Below are 14,735 nucleotides of genomic sequence, written 5' to 3' on the forward strand. Positions count from 1 at the left end.
CTTCTCTGTGGTGACCAGTGACAAGACCCAAGGGAATGGCCTGAAGTTGTATTAGGGGAGGTTTAGGTTGGATATTAGAAAGAGGTTCTTCCCTCGGGGGGTGGTTGTGCACTGAAACAGGCTCCCCAAGTGGTCACAGCACCAAGCCTGACAGAGTTCAAGCAGTGTTTGGACAATGCTCTCAGGCATGTGACATGACTCTTGGGGATGGTCCTGTGCAGGGCCAGGATGACTTGGTGATCCTTGTGGGTCCCTTCCAACTCTGCATATTCTGTGATTCTGGAATCTTAACTCAGGATGCAAAAGAACCACACTACTGCTGCCAAGGGCACACAAACCATGGACAGAGCAGGACTTAAAATCCAGTAACAAGTAATTGTAGTTTAGCTGTCAAGGGAGACAGCCAAGCAATAAGTGATACCCTCCCCACCACCCTCCAAAAAAAAAAATAATTTCTTGTTACAGAGCAGATGAGCTTTTGGTGTAGGCTGTGATGCCCTGTCAGAAGTTGGCTTATTTTCTGGTTATGTTACTGAAAAGTCATCCAGAGACCACATCTTCTATACCTAGAAACCTTAGTGTAACCCAGACTTAAGATTTGAAAGAAAAACACAGAAGGTGTTAACAAAGCTTTTCTTGTGTTTTTTTTTTTCATTGTCAATTGCAGGTAATGCAAGTAGTGAAAGAACAGATAATGAGAGCACTCACTACCAAGCCTAGCTCTCTGGATCAATTCAAGAGCAAACTTCAGAATCTCAGTTACACAGAAATACTGAAAATACGCCAGTCTGAAAGAATGAACCAGGAAGATTTCCAGTCTCGTCCAATTCTGTAAGTACTGTCTTCTCTCCCCACTTGTTTTTTCATGGAAGGATTAACAGTTTCAAATGACAATTGTGAGCTCTTCTGGGGGAACCCATGGAGAAAAGCTGTCCAGGGAGATGTGCTCAAGAGCGCTCGTGCAGCATCTGCTCAAAGTACATTACATTTTCTTCTGCTGGGAATCATAACTTTTTCTTTGATTTCAGTCAAACCAGATTTGGCAAATCCCAGTGGGGTCTCATATGGCTTATTCATATGAAACAGTGTTTTGACATTTCCTGTTCTGCTAGATTGTGACCCTGATTTTGGTGCTGGTAGTGGCTTTAAAAAAGAAATCCAGCTAATCAAACACCACAATGTTGTCTTCTGTCCAAGGGTCTTTAAAAATTCCAAATGTCACTTCTCAGCAAGACAGGAAGAAGCTCAGAAGAAGAAGAGCCAGTACACATTGGCTTCACAAGAGTGGTGTTGTTTTCCACTGTCTTTTTTTCTAGCATTATCTTTGGTGTTAATGACAAGCAGTCATTTACTTATTTGTAAATGATAACATTCTGGCAGGTAGCCAGTCATTTTCTTGTTGTTTACTGCAAAGTATCAAAGGCTAATATTGCCTCCATAGCTCCTTCTCATTTCTCAGAATACTCTTTGTTCTGTTTTATGAAAAATGGAGGGTGTACTTGGCTCTGGGCCAAGTCTGGGCTTGTGGCTGAACTGATGGTGCAGGACAGATGCAGACTCTGTGGTGCGCAATTTATGTACTGAGAATAGCAGGAACCTTTTGAGATCAGCAGAGAAATAGTGAGCACTCCAGAAGCATCAGCTGAAATGTTGTGAAATCCCGACTGTGTTGCAAGTGGAATGGCTCATGATTTTCTAAATCTCTTTCTCCAAGGAAAAGGTATAGAGACGGATTTGGACCAGAGAATTTCAGGATTCAGAAGCAGTATATTAATTCTGATTTGTTTCTAAAGGATACAGATATCTAAGTATGAGCTCAGCGTGGGGAGGAGGACACACATTCCTCCAGGGGCAGCAGGGCAACAGTGGAAGCATAAGCTAAGTAGAATTACACACTAAATTTTAATCATACCAATGTGAATCAAAAGGGGAATCCTTCTTTTATGTTTTCAGTGTGTTAGAAAATAGGACCTAATGCCCAGTTAGAACTGATGTCACTCATAGAAATGCGTCAATTAAAAAGCTACAAATGGTTCCGGTTTGTTTTGCATCGTTACACTGCTCAGAAATCCCTTGCAAATCCCCCGCAACATTTAGTGGTTTAAAGCTGCACAGTACTGCTAAGCATGCCACCAAAGCTTCTCATTTTCCTTGCTTTCCCTGTGAGTCAACAGTTTAAGTATGATACAGGTCCATCACCTACCCTCATGAAATTTGTCAGTGCCCTCTGCAAGCTCTTTATTTCCAGTGTCACTCTGGCTAGTTGCTGCCACAGTGCAGAGTCTCCTTCCCCATCATGGAACAAGTGAAACAGCCAATACAAACAGTTAAAAGCTACTGAAGTGTTACCAGAGACTCATTTCAGATTCAGGACAAAGGCTAAGCCTAAAGGCTGTAAAGGCTAAGTAAATCAATAAGGTGTTTAAGCAATCACAACTGCATTTGCAGAGATTTAACTCCACGCATTTGCATTTTGATTACATCCATGATCACTTGTTCTTGGCTGATAAAAGAAACAGTTCTTTCATTTTCCCCTTTGATTTGATTTCCTGTACTGAACTCTCTTAAATTGCATAGATGGCACAATTGATAGAAGTATAGAATCATGGCCCCATTGTAGGGGGCTGTGAGTGAAGCGAGCAATCGTGGTTGTGCTGTATATTTTAAAGCCTTACAGATATGCTAAAAGAGACTGTGCACAATGGTGACTGTAACATCAGCAGGCCTTATTTAATTCTGCTTGAGAATATGGCAATCAGATTGTGATTTTCCCTGCCTTGAAAATGATAGAAGTCTTTCTTTCACTGTTCATTGTATGAAGCACTGAAGTTTTAAGCTTTCAAGCTGCTGGATAAGAGAAGCTTCAGTGAAGTTGGATTTGAATGTAAGCTGGAAAGTGTTGCCTTAGATCCTGATAATTACAACAAACTTATTTTGCAAGAATTAGTTGTTTCTTTTATGTGAGCATTGTTGTATCATATGAAGATTTTCAATAACTACTTTTAATTAGCAAAAATAAAAAGTCCTTCAGAATAGATTCAAGGATTTGGGATCATTATTGATCATCCAAACTGCCATTCCATAATGAAATAAAAAAGTATCACTGGTTCATTTTGAATGGCCTTAGAAGGAGTTGTCTAGGAATCCTGTGGGCCTATAGAAGACTAGAGATCTTCTTGACAAATTAAATGTCAACAGAGATGGGTTAATGATAGATAAAGATCTGACATCCAATTGGAGACTTGCTGGTTAAAGGAGAGTTAATATCAACTAGGGAGTCATTGTTAAGTAACATCTGTGTGAAAATCAGCGACATACCAGGAAGTAGAGGAAGATATCTGGATGCTTTTCTGTGTTTTATCTTACATATTTCTCAGCAATGTTAGAAAGAGTCCTTATTCCTGCTCCAAATGTGTGAAGTGATTAGAAGGAGCATAGCTAGATGCTGGAAAGATAAAAGGACAAAACACATGAAACCAGTTCTGGGATTACTCTCCCATTGTGTTGTAATGATTTAAATGTCTTTAATATGCCCCATCCTGGAAAGGAAACAGCTAAAGAGTGAGTCTTAACCCAAAGCTGGAAAGGTAAAAGCTGGGGACAGTTATAACTGGTGCTGAAGAAGAATTAGTGTAATGTGACTAATTTAAAAATAATTTCTAATGATTTTCAGATATTTTAAAAACAAGTAAATAACTGATATCAGTATTGCCTACAATGCCAAGACCAGTGAGATCACAAAATTAGCAATCATATATTGCTCTGTGGTTCCCTTAGCCCTTCTATTTTAACAGCACACTAACTTTTGACATTCTTATGTGATGGAAACACAGTAGGAAACTAACAGCAGTTTTTAAAGCCACTGTCTCCTTAGACTTAGTCTGATCTCTCTGTTCACAAGGCACAAACTGTTAAGTGTTTGTAATCTGAAGGACAATAAATAAATATTCACAAAACATATTTGCATTTATGATCTTCCTTTAGCTAATTGTGCCTGTTTGATTTTAAATTTAGGCAGGAGTACCTGTTTCTTGCACAAAGATTTTTTTTCTAACCCCCCTGTCTTCAGACAGTGATCAGGAGGAACAGAACTGCATTGCCTTCAGACAGCTTTCAGAAGGAAATATAGTTTCAAAGAAGCACGTCTTTAGTTTGACTGTGTTCTGTGGTTTGTTTGTTCTGACCCGTTTCTGTCACCTTTAAGTGGTGGAACAGAAACCTTGACGGTGAGGAGCACTAAATGGTGGGATCACTTTGCAAAAATATATCTGGAGTCATGGTATCAGAAAAGTAGTTGAAAACCATACAAATCAGAGTAACCATGTATTGGCATGAGCTGCAGAGGACAGTAAGTGCAGTAAGTGATCATGTCAAGATTTTGATGGTCTTACCATGTTTCACTAAAGTCCAAAGTTACCGAAGTCTGTTTCTCCATGGAGTAAGGAGTTATCTCCACAACCTCTGCATGGTAAGTTTGACGACCATAAACCAGAAGAGAGTACTACATCTGAGCCTCACAGCTGCGAAAGCAGATAAATGCATGCGGGTAGAGGGACTCTAGCTCATAAGGAAAGAGGCATGAGGTCCCTTCTTCCCTACCTCCCTTTCTCCTATGGAAAGTCTACCTTAGGCATTGAGGTACTTTAGAGAGGAAACCTGTTTCTTTTAGGGTTGGTTTAAAAATTCTTCTCTTCCTCCAGTTTGTAAAGGGCAGATGGGGCTTTAGAGGCCAGAAGAGGGAATATCATTAGCAAACATTCAGATGTTATTGTGCTGGGTGACCCATTCATTTTTTTTTCAATAATGTCTTATAACTATGATGTTATGATATCTTTAACAACTATTTAATGATAAACATCCAATTTTTGAATTAAACTACATAAATATGAAACTGATGTTTACACCAGTCTTGAATGTTTGAAATCAGTCCAGCTGGAGATTTAGTTTGCAGCCTGGACTGCTGAGTAATCCATACTTGTGTCTTAACACTCTTGTCTTCAGCCCCTGCTCCCAGTTTTACCTGAGGAGTAGGGAATCTCAGCAGCTCAGTGAAAACAAGACACTTATTCAAGAACAAAATTCTTTTAATCACTGTATTTAACCATTCAATATATCTGTATCGTAGGTCCCAATGAGAAAACAGCAGTGCTTGAAAATTGTCCTAAAGGACTGATAATACATTTCCAAAAGGTAGCCTGTTTCTATAGTTACAATGCTTCCTTGATTTTTGACCGGATATATTTTCGCAGCTTGTAAATGTGCAGTGAGTTATGCATCAAGAACTGCAACCATTTTGTTAATACATAGAGGAAAGATGACACTTTATTTTAAAGGCCTCATCTTTCTAGCAGAGGACTTACAGTGATTTCAGCGGGGGTCTGGCAGATCAAAGGCATAGGATCCAAATGAATGTGGAAATCAGCAGCAACTGGGCTTCCTAAATTGTCAAGAAGAGAGAATTTTTTGTTGTCTCTATGGGATACCACAGCTTAGCTTCCTTTTCATGATGATTGCTGGAATATACTGCCAGACAGAATGATTTTTGGTATTACCTAATTTGTACAGCAATGCAAAGTTATGGTTCTGACACACTTCATATTTTATAAATCCTCTATACATTTAGTTATTTTTTTTTAGTCTTACTAGACTTGCTGTCGAGTTGATGTTTAAACCTGTCTTTTATATATTCTTAATGATTCTAAGTGAGGATATAACTGATGAATTCAGACATCTGTGAATCTATGTGATGGTGTATGAAATTAAACTTTAAATATTATGTGCATATGTTTTCTGCCTAGTTCTTGACATATTGAACTCTTATCAAAGTAAGATGTAGAAAATGGATTTTCTGAAGGATATATAATATTATTTCTAAAGGTACTGTGGGTCTTTTGCTCCTGGGCAAAGTTAAAATTTGATTCTTGAGCAATCCCTAATCGTGGGCTAGTCTTCTACAAATTATGATAATAATTAATTAATTGAATTATGTGGAATTAAGGACAAGCATATAGTGCTGGATGTTATTTTAGCTCATTGGGATTGCTCGCTGTTTTCTATTATTGTTTCAAAATGTGTTTTAGCCTTCTTTTGTTGTACTGGTGAAGTATACCAGCAGAGGATTGTGTAACAAAAGGTGATAGACCCTCAAATAAACTTCACAGGGTTCCTGTGATAAAAGAACATTATTTGCCACAGATAAACCTTGTTGTTGCATTATAGCAAGTGTTATTTTTAGATGAGTAAAGTAAGAAATAAATAAGTGACTTGCCTGAGTCATACAGTGATGTTTTAGCAGGGAGATGTCTACAATAGAGATATCCTGACTCACACTCTTTGTTATAGGATAAAGGGTTTTTTTCTGGAGCAGACTAGATTCTGACCTGGGCTTGTCTGTGACTGTTGTCCTCTTCATACTCCTTGCAGAAACATCTTGTGAGACTCTGTCTCAGAGGAAAGAGGATGGTCTTTGATTGAATTTGACAAGTGCCTGCTTTCTCTCTTCCCAAGGGAACTAAAAGAGAAGATTCAACCTGAGATCTTAGAACTGATCAAGCAGCAACGTCTCAATCGACTTGTGGAGGGCACCTGCTTTAGAAAACTCAACAGTCGGCGTCGACAAGGTACAGCTCAGACTGCTTAGTCTGGCTTTTTATTTTCACCTTTGTCTACAAGTTGAGATGAGGAATACTATTTTCACTGGCAGGATCCTTGTTTGTAGTGCTGTCTTGACTGCTTTTACCAAAAGGCATCTGAAAGCATCCTCAAGTTACAGTTGTTGTAGGATTTCCTGTGTTTCCCTGAAACTGGTTTTGGTTTCATCACACAGATGAAACAAGTCCAGCATTTCACAGACATCCCAAGCAGCAGTCTCACACTCTGAACTGAATATTTTCATTTCTGCCCAAGTGTCCAGGCTTCTATATCATCTCAAAGTCTTTGCCTCTGCAGGAATAGCACATGAAACTTGATTTTGAATCTCAGACTTGCACCACCTTTATATGAGGCAACGAGCTCATTCTGCACCGCTCCCTCTAGTACTGCCTGTCTTTGTGATTTGTCTTACATTACCATATACAATAGTTATATTATGGTGTTTAAATATCCTTTTAAAAAGCACTTAGATCAATAATTTGTGTACCTTCATATGAATACTTGATTGATATGAGAAGATTGTTTTCCCAATTCTATGAGTCATTTCTCAGTGCTAGATCCATAGCTCATTCTATACAGTAAAACTCCCTATGGTTCTTTTCCCCTCAGAGAGATACACTTTTTTCTTTAGACAGCATAATGGTGACTTAGTGTAAATTCAGGAAATTAATTAGAAGTCATATCCAAAAATTTCCCTTTAAACTCTCATTTTGTGAGGATTCAGATTGCTATTTGTTTTCCTCTGTAAATACAGTGCCAATTAGAAAGTTACAAAAGCTAAGAGTAAGAACTGACAAGGATCAATATTTGAGGCCTTCAGATTAATTGGGGAAAACTGCGTTATTCACAGAGAGAAGTATACCTGCAATACCTCCTTACTTAGAAACAAGGAAGTAGTTTTCCTTAATGTAGGGAGGTTTTTTGTATCCCCTCTGTCCTGCATACAAATGCCTATGAAGCCCACTGCACAGAGTTTAAGGAAAGATCATCAATATTCCACTGTGACTTTCTATGCAGACTGATAGAGAGGCATGATACATGGTTTCTCTTCATCAGCATACTCATGAACTGAAAGTAGATAAAATAATGTGCAGTTTGGTTTGGCTATCAGTAGTGAGGCTTGTTTGTTTTATTCCTCTCAGAGCTTTAATCCAAATGACTGAAATTCTGGGGAAGGAGCGACGTTTGTAGCAAATTTTCTTCTTTTGACAGATCTCCTAGACAAAGATAGACTGTTTATTTTATTCTTAAATTGTTCATGATTTATAGGATCAAAAGCCTTAGGGGGTGTAAATTCATTTGACTTATATGAGTACAACAGAAATAAAAAAAATAAATATTTTTTTAAAATCAATGTAATCTTCTGGTCCTCAGTTAAGAGGGCTACTTTGTATCATGCCTTGGAGTGAGTTCTACAGGCTGCCAGATTAATTGCTTTGATGTCATATTTATACAGGCCAAAAAAAGTTCATGATTCTTTGGAACAAAACATGCGACCATGCCTAAAAGAAATTTATCTTTTCTGAAATATATTGGTTTTCACAGATACGAGCCCATTTAGGTGGTCATGTTTCCACATGCCCTTAAGAGTTTGTGTGCTTTATGTTAGACTTCCTGTATCCCCTGAAACAGAAGTGTAAATTACCCCCTGAGAGGGAGGGAGTAGACACAACCATTGTAGAAGATGATGATGCATAAGGCCACCAGGACTAAACTCAGTATGATATATCGCTATACAATCTAATGAAGCACGTTTGGTATATAAGCTATTCAACTGGAATCCTTTTTTAGGTATGTACAGTGCCTGGCACAGTCCAGATAGCAAATACTGGCAGCTGGCACAGAGCAGAAGAATCTCTCTTGAAATTGGCATTTATCCTACAGGGTCTCCTGTACCCCAAAGCAGAACAAACTGTGAGACCAGGACTGTCATGATGTCAAAAGCTAGGAGATGAAGTAAAGTGAATGGAGGACCAGAGATTTAGCTAATGATACTGAATGTCATGACAAACTTTCAGACAATTCCTCTGAATGTCCTGATAAAAATAGTACTAAGTCTCAATTTCTGAGTGTGTCTTCTGTTAGCTTTGCCTCCCCTCCCCATATCCTCTCTCCTAACCCACCTCCCTGTACATGTGCCCTGTGCTACCTCGGGGGATTCAGGACCCCTGTCACCTGCCTGCTGCTCCAATTGCCATGGGAGCATTAGCAAGGCCCTGAAAGGGCTGTGGTCCATCCAGGTTGATATGGAGCTGAAACAGAAATGAGTAGTGCTCTGAGGCTTCATGATTTGCCTGTTATGTGGCAACCTACTTGTAAGAGTAGAAAGGTCTGGTAAGTGTTATACTTTAGTATGTACATGCTTTTTATACCTTTCCCTTCTTTTTTTCCCTTGAGACAATTCTGGAACAAGTGTCACAAATCTACAGATTGTACAAGAAGAACCTGAACATGCCCTACACATGAGAAGCTGACAGCATTAAATTGTCCATTTAAAAATAATTAACAGACATTAGCCCATGATAAAGACTCCAGAGCAAACTTCTGTTGAGATTGTTGTTTGAACATGTGGTAGGACACACATGGTTAGTCACAGTAAGCTGAAAAAACTGACTTACAAAAAAAATGAGAAGAGAGTTTACAGCTTCTTATGGCCCTTTGAGAAGAGCTGAAACACTTTCATATATACTTGGTATTGGAAAGCCTCCAATCCAACAGGTTATTAACTGGGGAGATGCTGAAGATTAAGCTGTGAGGTATCTGTAGTCAGATCTCTGCCTTTTGTGTTTCAGCACAGGATTATCATAGCAGGGTCTCTGTAGCTGAAATTCAGAAATGTCATTGTTGTCCCTGCAGGATCCTTAGCACTTTCAAAAAATACTTGGCCTTTCCCTTACCAGGTTTTCATAGGAGAACTGCAGAACTAACTCCTGTTTTTAATAAGTATCTTAATCAGTTGGAAATAAAACAGCAAAATCTAGCCTGCCCTTCTGGCCATTGTTCAACAGCAGATCATCAAGCTCTGCAAATCCCCACTTTGTTCCTGGACCGTGAACATCCACTGAACAGATAGACCTCTTCAGCTTTCTCCTTCCTCAGATAATTCCTAAAAGAAAGGGAAGAAGACTAAAGCACTCCACACACCCAATGGTTATTATTTCCAGTAGAGCTAAGTAGCAGATAAAGGCATTTTATTGAGGATAATAGATACCTCTGATGCTGTCATCTAGTACACTTTTAGTATATGTTGCTGGGTGCACTCTTGGAAATAAATTCCCCTTTTAGCTTTATAAAGATTATAGAGAAATTGCATGTTATTGAAGTGCTTTTGCAGCCAAAGATGAGGTTGGTTAAACAGTAATTTTTGGAAGGGAAGGAAACCCTGGTGATACACACCATTAAATTAAAAACACAAGGCACCATGGAAGTAATCTGGAAAGAGAAAGCTTAAATTAAAGCAAAAAGTCTAGTGAAAACAGGTTTTCCAGCTCTTGCTAGGATAAGTAACTCACACTTCTGAACAACAACACACACTTTTGTCTTTTTTTTCTACCAAGCTCTCTTCTACTGCTACTTCATCCTACCCTCTATGGTCTCACAAAAAACATTCTGTGAGTGCATGTCTTGCTGAGAGGAACCATTTAAACAAACATGCCTCCAACATTACCACAGGTCAGTTATTCGGCAGTCATTTGGAGAGCCTCCTGGCTTTATTAAAGCAGTTCGAGTGAAAATATCACTACAGCTGTATTAGAGAAAAACAATACAATGAAAGAGAAAGGATGAGCCCATATACATATATATAAAATCTACACAAATACATTTGTTTTCATGGATATATTTAAAAGCATGTTCCTATTGCTAAATCTGTGAGAAAATTTTTCTTTGGACCAAAAGCTTCTTTAGTAATCTTGAGCATATCTTGGGAAAAAATGTATACTCTCAGACTTCTCTCCATGCATATCTGATCTATTTTCTCCCTGGATTCTAACAATAGAGCACTTCTGTTCTAACCACAGCACTTCTTTGCCTGGAATAGTATTGTTAAGGGCATATGAGTCATTGGCCATTAATGTACTTGGAAACACACTGTGTAAATGGCCAGGCACTCTGTTGCCCATCAGCAAAATGTTCTGTGCTCTACTATTTGTTCACAGTTTGGAATATTACTCTTGTAGCCAAATTGTAGCTGATTTTGTTATTTGGGATTTTTTTTAACCTGATCTATAATCTTGTGGTGGTTTTTTTTCAAACCACCACAAATCTTCAACAATGTGCTGTGATATGTTTAACCCACTGGCTGCTCTAGCAATTATCTGAAAACATAAAAATTTGTTTGGAAACTTTCCAGGTAAAAACCAAGAATGATTAATCTTGTTTACCAAAGAAGAATTTCTAGCACCTTAATTTGACTGCATCAGTGGTCATTGAGGTAAAAGACATAAGGACTCACCGGAAAGTCAAATAATGTAGTGTCCAAAAATTGTGATGAAATCACAAGTCCACATCATCTCTAAAGACTCTGTGTTTAGCAACTGCCTTCCCCTACAGCTGCTTGCTCTGAGGAGGAGTTTTACAGAGGCAGGTATAATAACACTGGATACAAAATGAGAGTTGTAGTTCATAGAAGGGACTTAGTCTTTGGGGCAAATTCATAAGTCTGGGCCTAAAACCAAAACAAACCCCACTGCTTCCTGAATGCGCAGTTGCCCCACTCCAGCTGCGTACATACACTCAGTTGTGGAGTACCGGGTCTTTTGAGGAATGCCTTTTCTGTCTTTAAAGCCTCATGTGGCACTTCAACTCTGTGGACTTGGGCTTTAGAGTTCTGGAGGGTTTGGACAGTTTTTGTTTTGTAAACACCACTTTCAAAATACGGTAGAAAAGAGCTTTTAATTCTGCTTTTGATTGGTTGGTTGGTTGGTTTGGGGTTCTTGTTGTTGCTGTTGTTTATCAATTTAAAGCTCAAAGTAAATGCTGGCCACTTCCTATGTGGTGTTCTGTAATTAAGACTTCTTCACCCTTTTTCTCAGTAGAAGCAATTTCATGTAATTTTTATTTTGACTGCAGCATTATTCGATACACTACTTTTCCAATAAAATTGTGTTCAGCACCTGCACTACAGTAAAATAGCATGCATCATGTTTAAAACTGTTCTCCTTCAAGGCACTGAGATGTCATGTGAGTGGGATATTTTCTGATACACTCTTTGTAGCATCATATACAGCTGAAAATACCTAAGTGGGAAAGGCTGAGGTGGTTGTAGAAGCAAGGGTTGCTTCACATCACTAACATGCTGATCACCCTCCTCAGCTGGGCTGGTGCAGTCATTTAGTAGCTGTGGTTGAGGAAACCTTGTTAGTTCCATTTGTAGCTTTCATTTAAGGCCTTTTCCCTTGTCAGCAAGCCTGTGGCACAGCAGCAGTTATTAGTGAGCCCACAGGAGAATTGTGACGGGCATGCTTCAACCTACGGTCCATGGCTATTAGTTTTTAATTAACCTTGGGTTATGGGGAATTGCTGTGAAAGGCTCCTCATGCCATTGGAGCTTGGGTTTCTAACCATAAAGCCGCCCCTTCCTAAAATGAAGTAAGACGTTTTCATGGAGGGGTTTTCCCCTCTTTTTATTTTGAAGTAGGGCATTCAAAGAGAACCGACGTTACCAAAACACTAACCCTTTGGAGATTAAGGAGCCAAACCCTTGCTAACAACATCAACCCCATTTGTGAGAAATTGAAAGGAATCAATGGTAATTTTTTTTTTTCAGTTACGCCATCTTTTTGCCCAGGTCATTGAGAAGGGAGTGAAACCACATTGGGTTTTATTCAGAAAAAATTACTGTTTTAATTTTAGAGTTGGAAAGCAATATTCCTTTGTACGTCCTAATAAACAATGAGGTTGCAGTGAAAGCTAGATATGAAAGCCTCCTGCTACAATTACTAGAGGCTTTTCTTTAGGCATAATGGGCTACCATCAGATTTAATGGGGTATATTTTTTGAGCATTGCATTCCCTGTACAAGGTATGAATATAGAAAATTTTCACACGCATTCTTCTGAGATACACAAACTGTCTAACAAGTGTGTATATGCTCTCTTTGTGTGTGTGTATGCTCTTCAGATGAGAGTCTGCTGAAGGAGGGCTCCTGCTTGCTCTAGTTTCAAATCCCTACAAAAATTTTGCAAGTGGGGTCTTCTTCTTGATCCCATACTGTGCCACACTGTATGTACCGCTTACAGTCCAGAGAAGCTTTTATTTCAGCTCTTTTTGTATGCATCACAGAATCATAATCTTAGGCTCTCTACCAGAAGTCTTTCAGTGTTATGCATGCCTGTGAGGTAGATAACCAGAATCTCTTCCATTGGCCTTTTAAGCCTTTGCCAAAAGTTTGTAAAGTTTTTTGAAACCTTTTTGTAGAAGGGGTTGCACACCTGATTTGAAGTGTATGGGATTTTTCCCTCAAACATTTTTACCTGCCATGACAAAGAAATTTCAAAGGGCATGTGAAAGCCCATTTTTGCCATTCAGTTGCCTCTTTCTGATTTACTGCATTGCATTTTAAATGACTGGCCAGGGAACTGGAGTGTCCTTCGGAAAGAGGCTGGATCTATGAAGCCAATGTTTTACTAACAGAGCCAGGAAGCCCTGCCTTTGCTAACACTCCAAATGAGCTCACATATGCTGGCTCTGGTGGTTCTACAGCTACTCCGATGTTTTATCCAAACTGTGGCTCCACTCACTCCCAGCGATTGCAGCACTACCGGGCTGTGTCAGTGCTAACATTTCCCCTAAATTGTCCCTCAGGCTGCTGCTTGGCACAGCATCAGCACTGCCAGTACAAGAGAAGCACAGAGTCAGAGAAGCCCTCTGCCCCCCTCCACTGGCATTTTAACATGTAGCCTTACTCTGAGCTTTTGGAGATTTATAGCTTGGATGTAACAAGATTGTATTCTTGACAGCTTAATGTTATGTGATCTACTTATTGAATAGAAAGGGCTCTGACAAGGAGGGGTAACCTCTTTCTTGCCATTTCAGAAAGGGAATTGGCAAGCACCATCCTTGCACACAAGGTAGTGTGTTGGCCCAGCTCTGCAAATGTGATGTTCTTCACAAGAGCAGATTTTAAAAGATATTGTTAAGGGGGATTATATCCTGTGAAGCATGAGTTGTGAGGAGATGTAAATATACATCTCCTAGGAAGGACTGAAATGCAAACTGGGATGCGGACTGCATGGTCACACATACCTTTGTGAGTTACCTATAGGACAAGGGACTTAACGTCCGCTTTTTAAGTCTTTATGTGTTTATTATGTCCAGTCCCTCCATAAATATGGGGGTGTTCTCCTATGTCTATAAAAAAACACGAGTCATGATTTTCATAAAGTATGGGATATTTCAAATGTATCAGGTTTTGGGTGTCCCACACAAGACAGCTGGCAGGGCTTAATTTTCACATTGGGTGCTAATATAGTGGGTGCTAAAAATGAAGCTTTTATGGGTACATTTAAGTTATTCACTCAAAGCATTGGTTACTTTGCCAGTCTTCTGTCCATCAGGGTATGTAATACCATTTAAAACTAAGTCAGTTTTTCCTGCTAGTATTTTTTTTGAGCCAGTGACTAAGTCAATAAAAAAAACTTGTGGATTAGTGCCAGCTGCAGTTAATGAAGTAAAATTACTGAGGAAAGTCCCTGCCCCACTTTCCATAACCCCACACATTTCTTGTCCTGAAAGAAAAAACAGCCCTTCCCTGTAGCGTCTTGTTTAAGTAAACTTTCTCCTATGCTATTGATACTGGTGATGAGGACATGTTAGTGACCTTGTTTAATGTGTTTATTTTAACAGACAAATTTTGGTATTGTCGACTTTCACCTAATCACAAGGTCTTGCACTACGGAGACTTGGAAGAAAGTCCCCAGGGAGAAGTTCCTCATGATTCCTTGCAAGATAAATGTAAGTCATGCACAAAGATTGTGACAATTTTGTTTCTTTTATGCCAGTTCTTCTTTATAACTTGTAGTAGGTTTCTCTTAATATGGGACATTATCAACAGCTCTCTTTATGAAGATAGAGAGCAGAGGACAT

General features: G+C 39.1%; 1 protein-coding gene across 4 annotated transcripts in view; it reads left to right on the forward strand.

The window, feature by feature from the left end:
- Window positions 1-14,735, forward strand: part of ELMO1 (engulfment and cell motility 1) — a 315,735-nt gene that overhangs the window by 286,193 nt on the left and 14,807 nt on the right. For all 4 annotated transcript variants that reach the window (XM_032700433.1, XM_032700439.1, XM_032700456.1 and 1 more), the window contains 3 exons: window positions 668-831; window positions 6,508-6,620; window positions 14,496-14,603. In XM_032700433.1, the coding sequence (XP_032556324.1) occupies window positions 668-831; window positions 6,508-6,620; window positions 14,496-14,603 (385 nt within the window). The remainder of the gene's footprint in view (window positions 1-667; window positions 832-6,507; window positions 6,621-14,495; window positions 14,604-14,735) is intronic.

The sequence above is a fragment of the Chiroxiphia lanceolata genome, chromosome 1, assembly GCF_009829145.1.
Source record: "Chiroxiphia lanceolata isolate bChiLan1 chromosome 1, bChiLan1.pri, whole genome shotgun sequence".
NCBI lineage: Eukaryota > Metazoa > Chordata > Aves > Passeriformes > Pipridae > Chiroxiphia > Chiroxiphia lanceolata.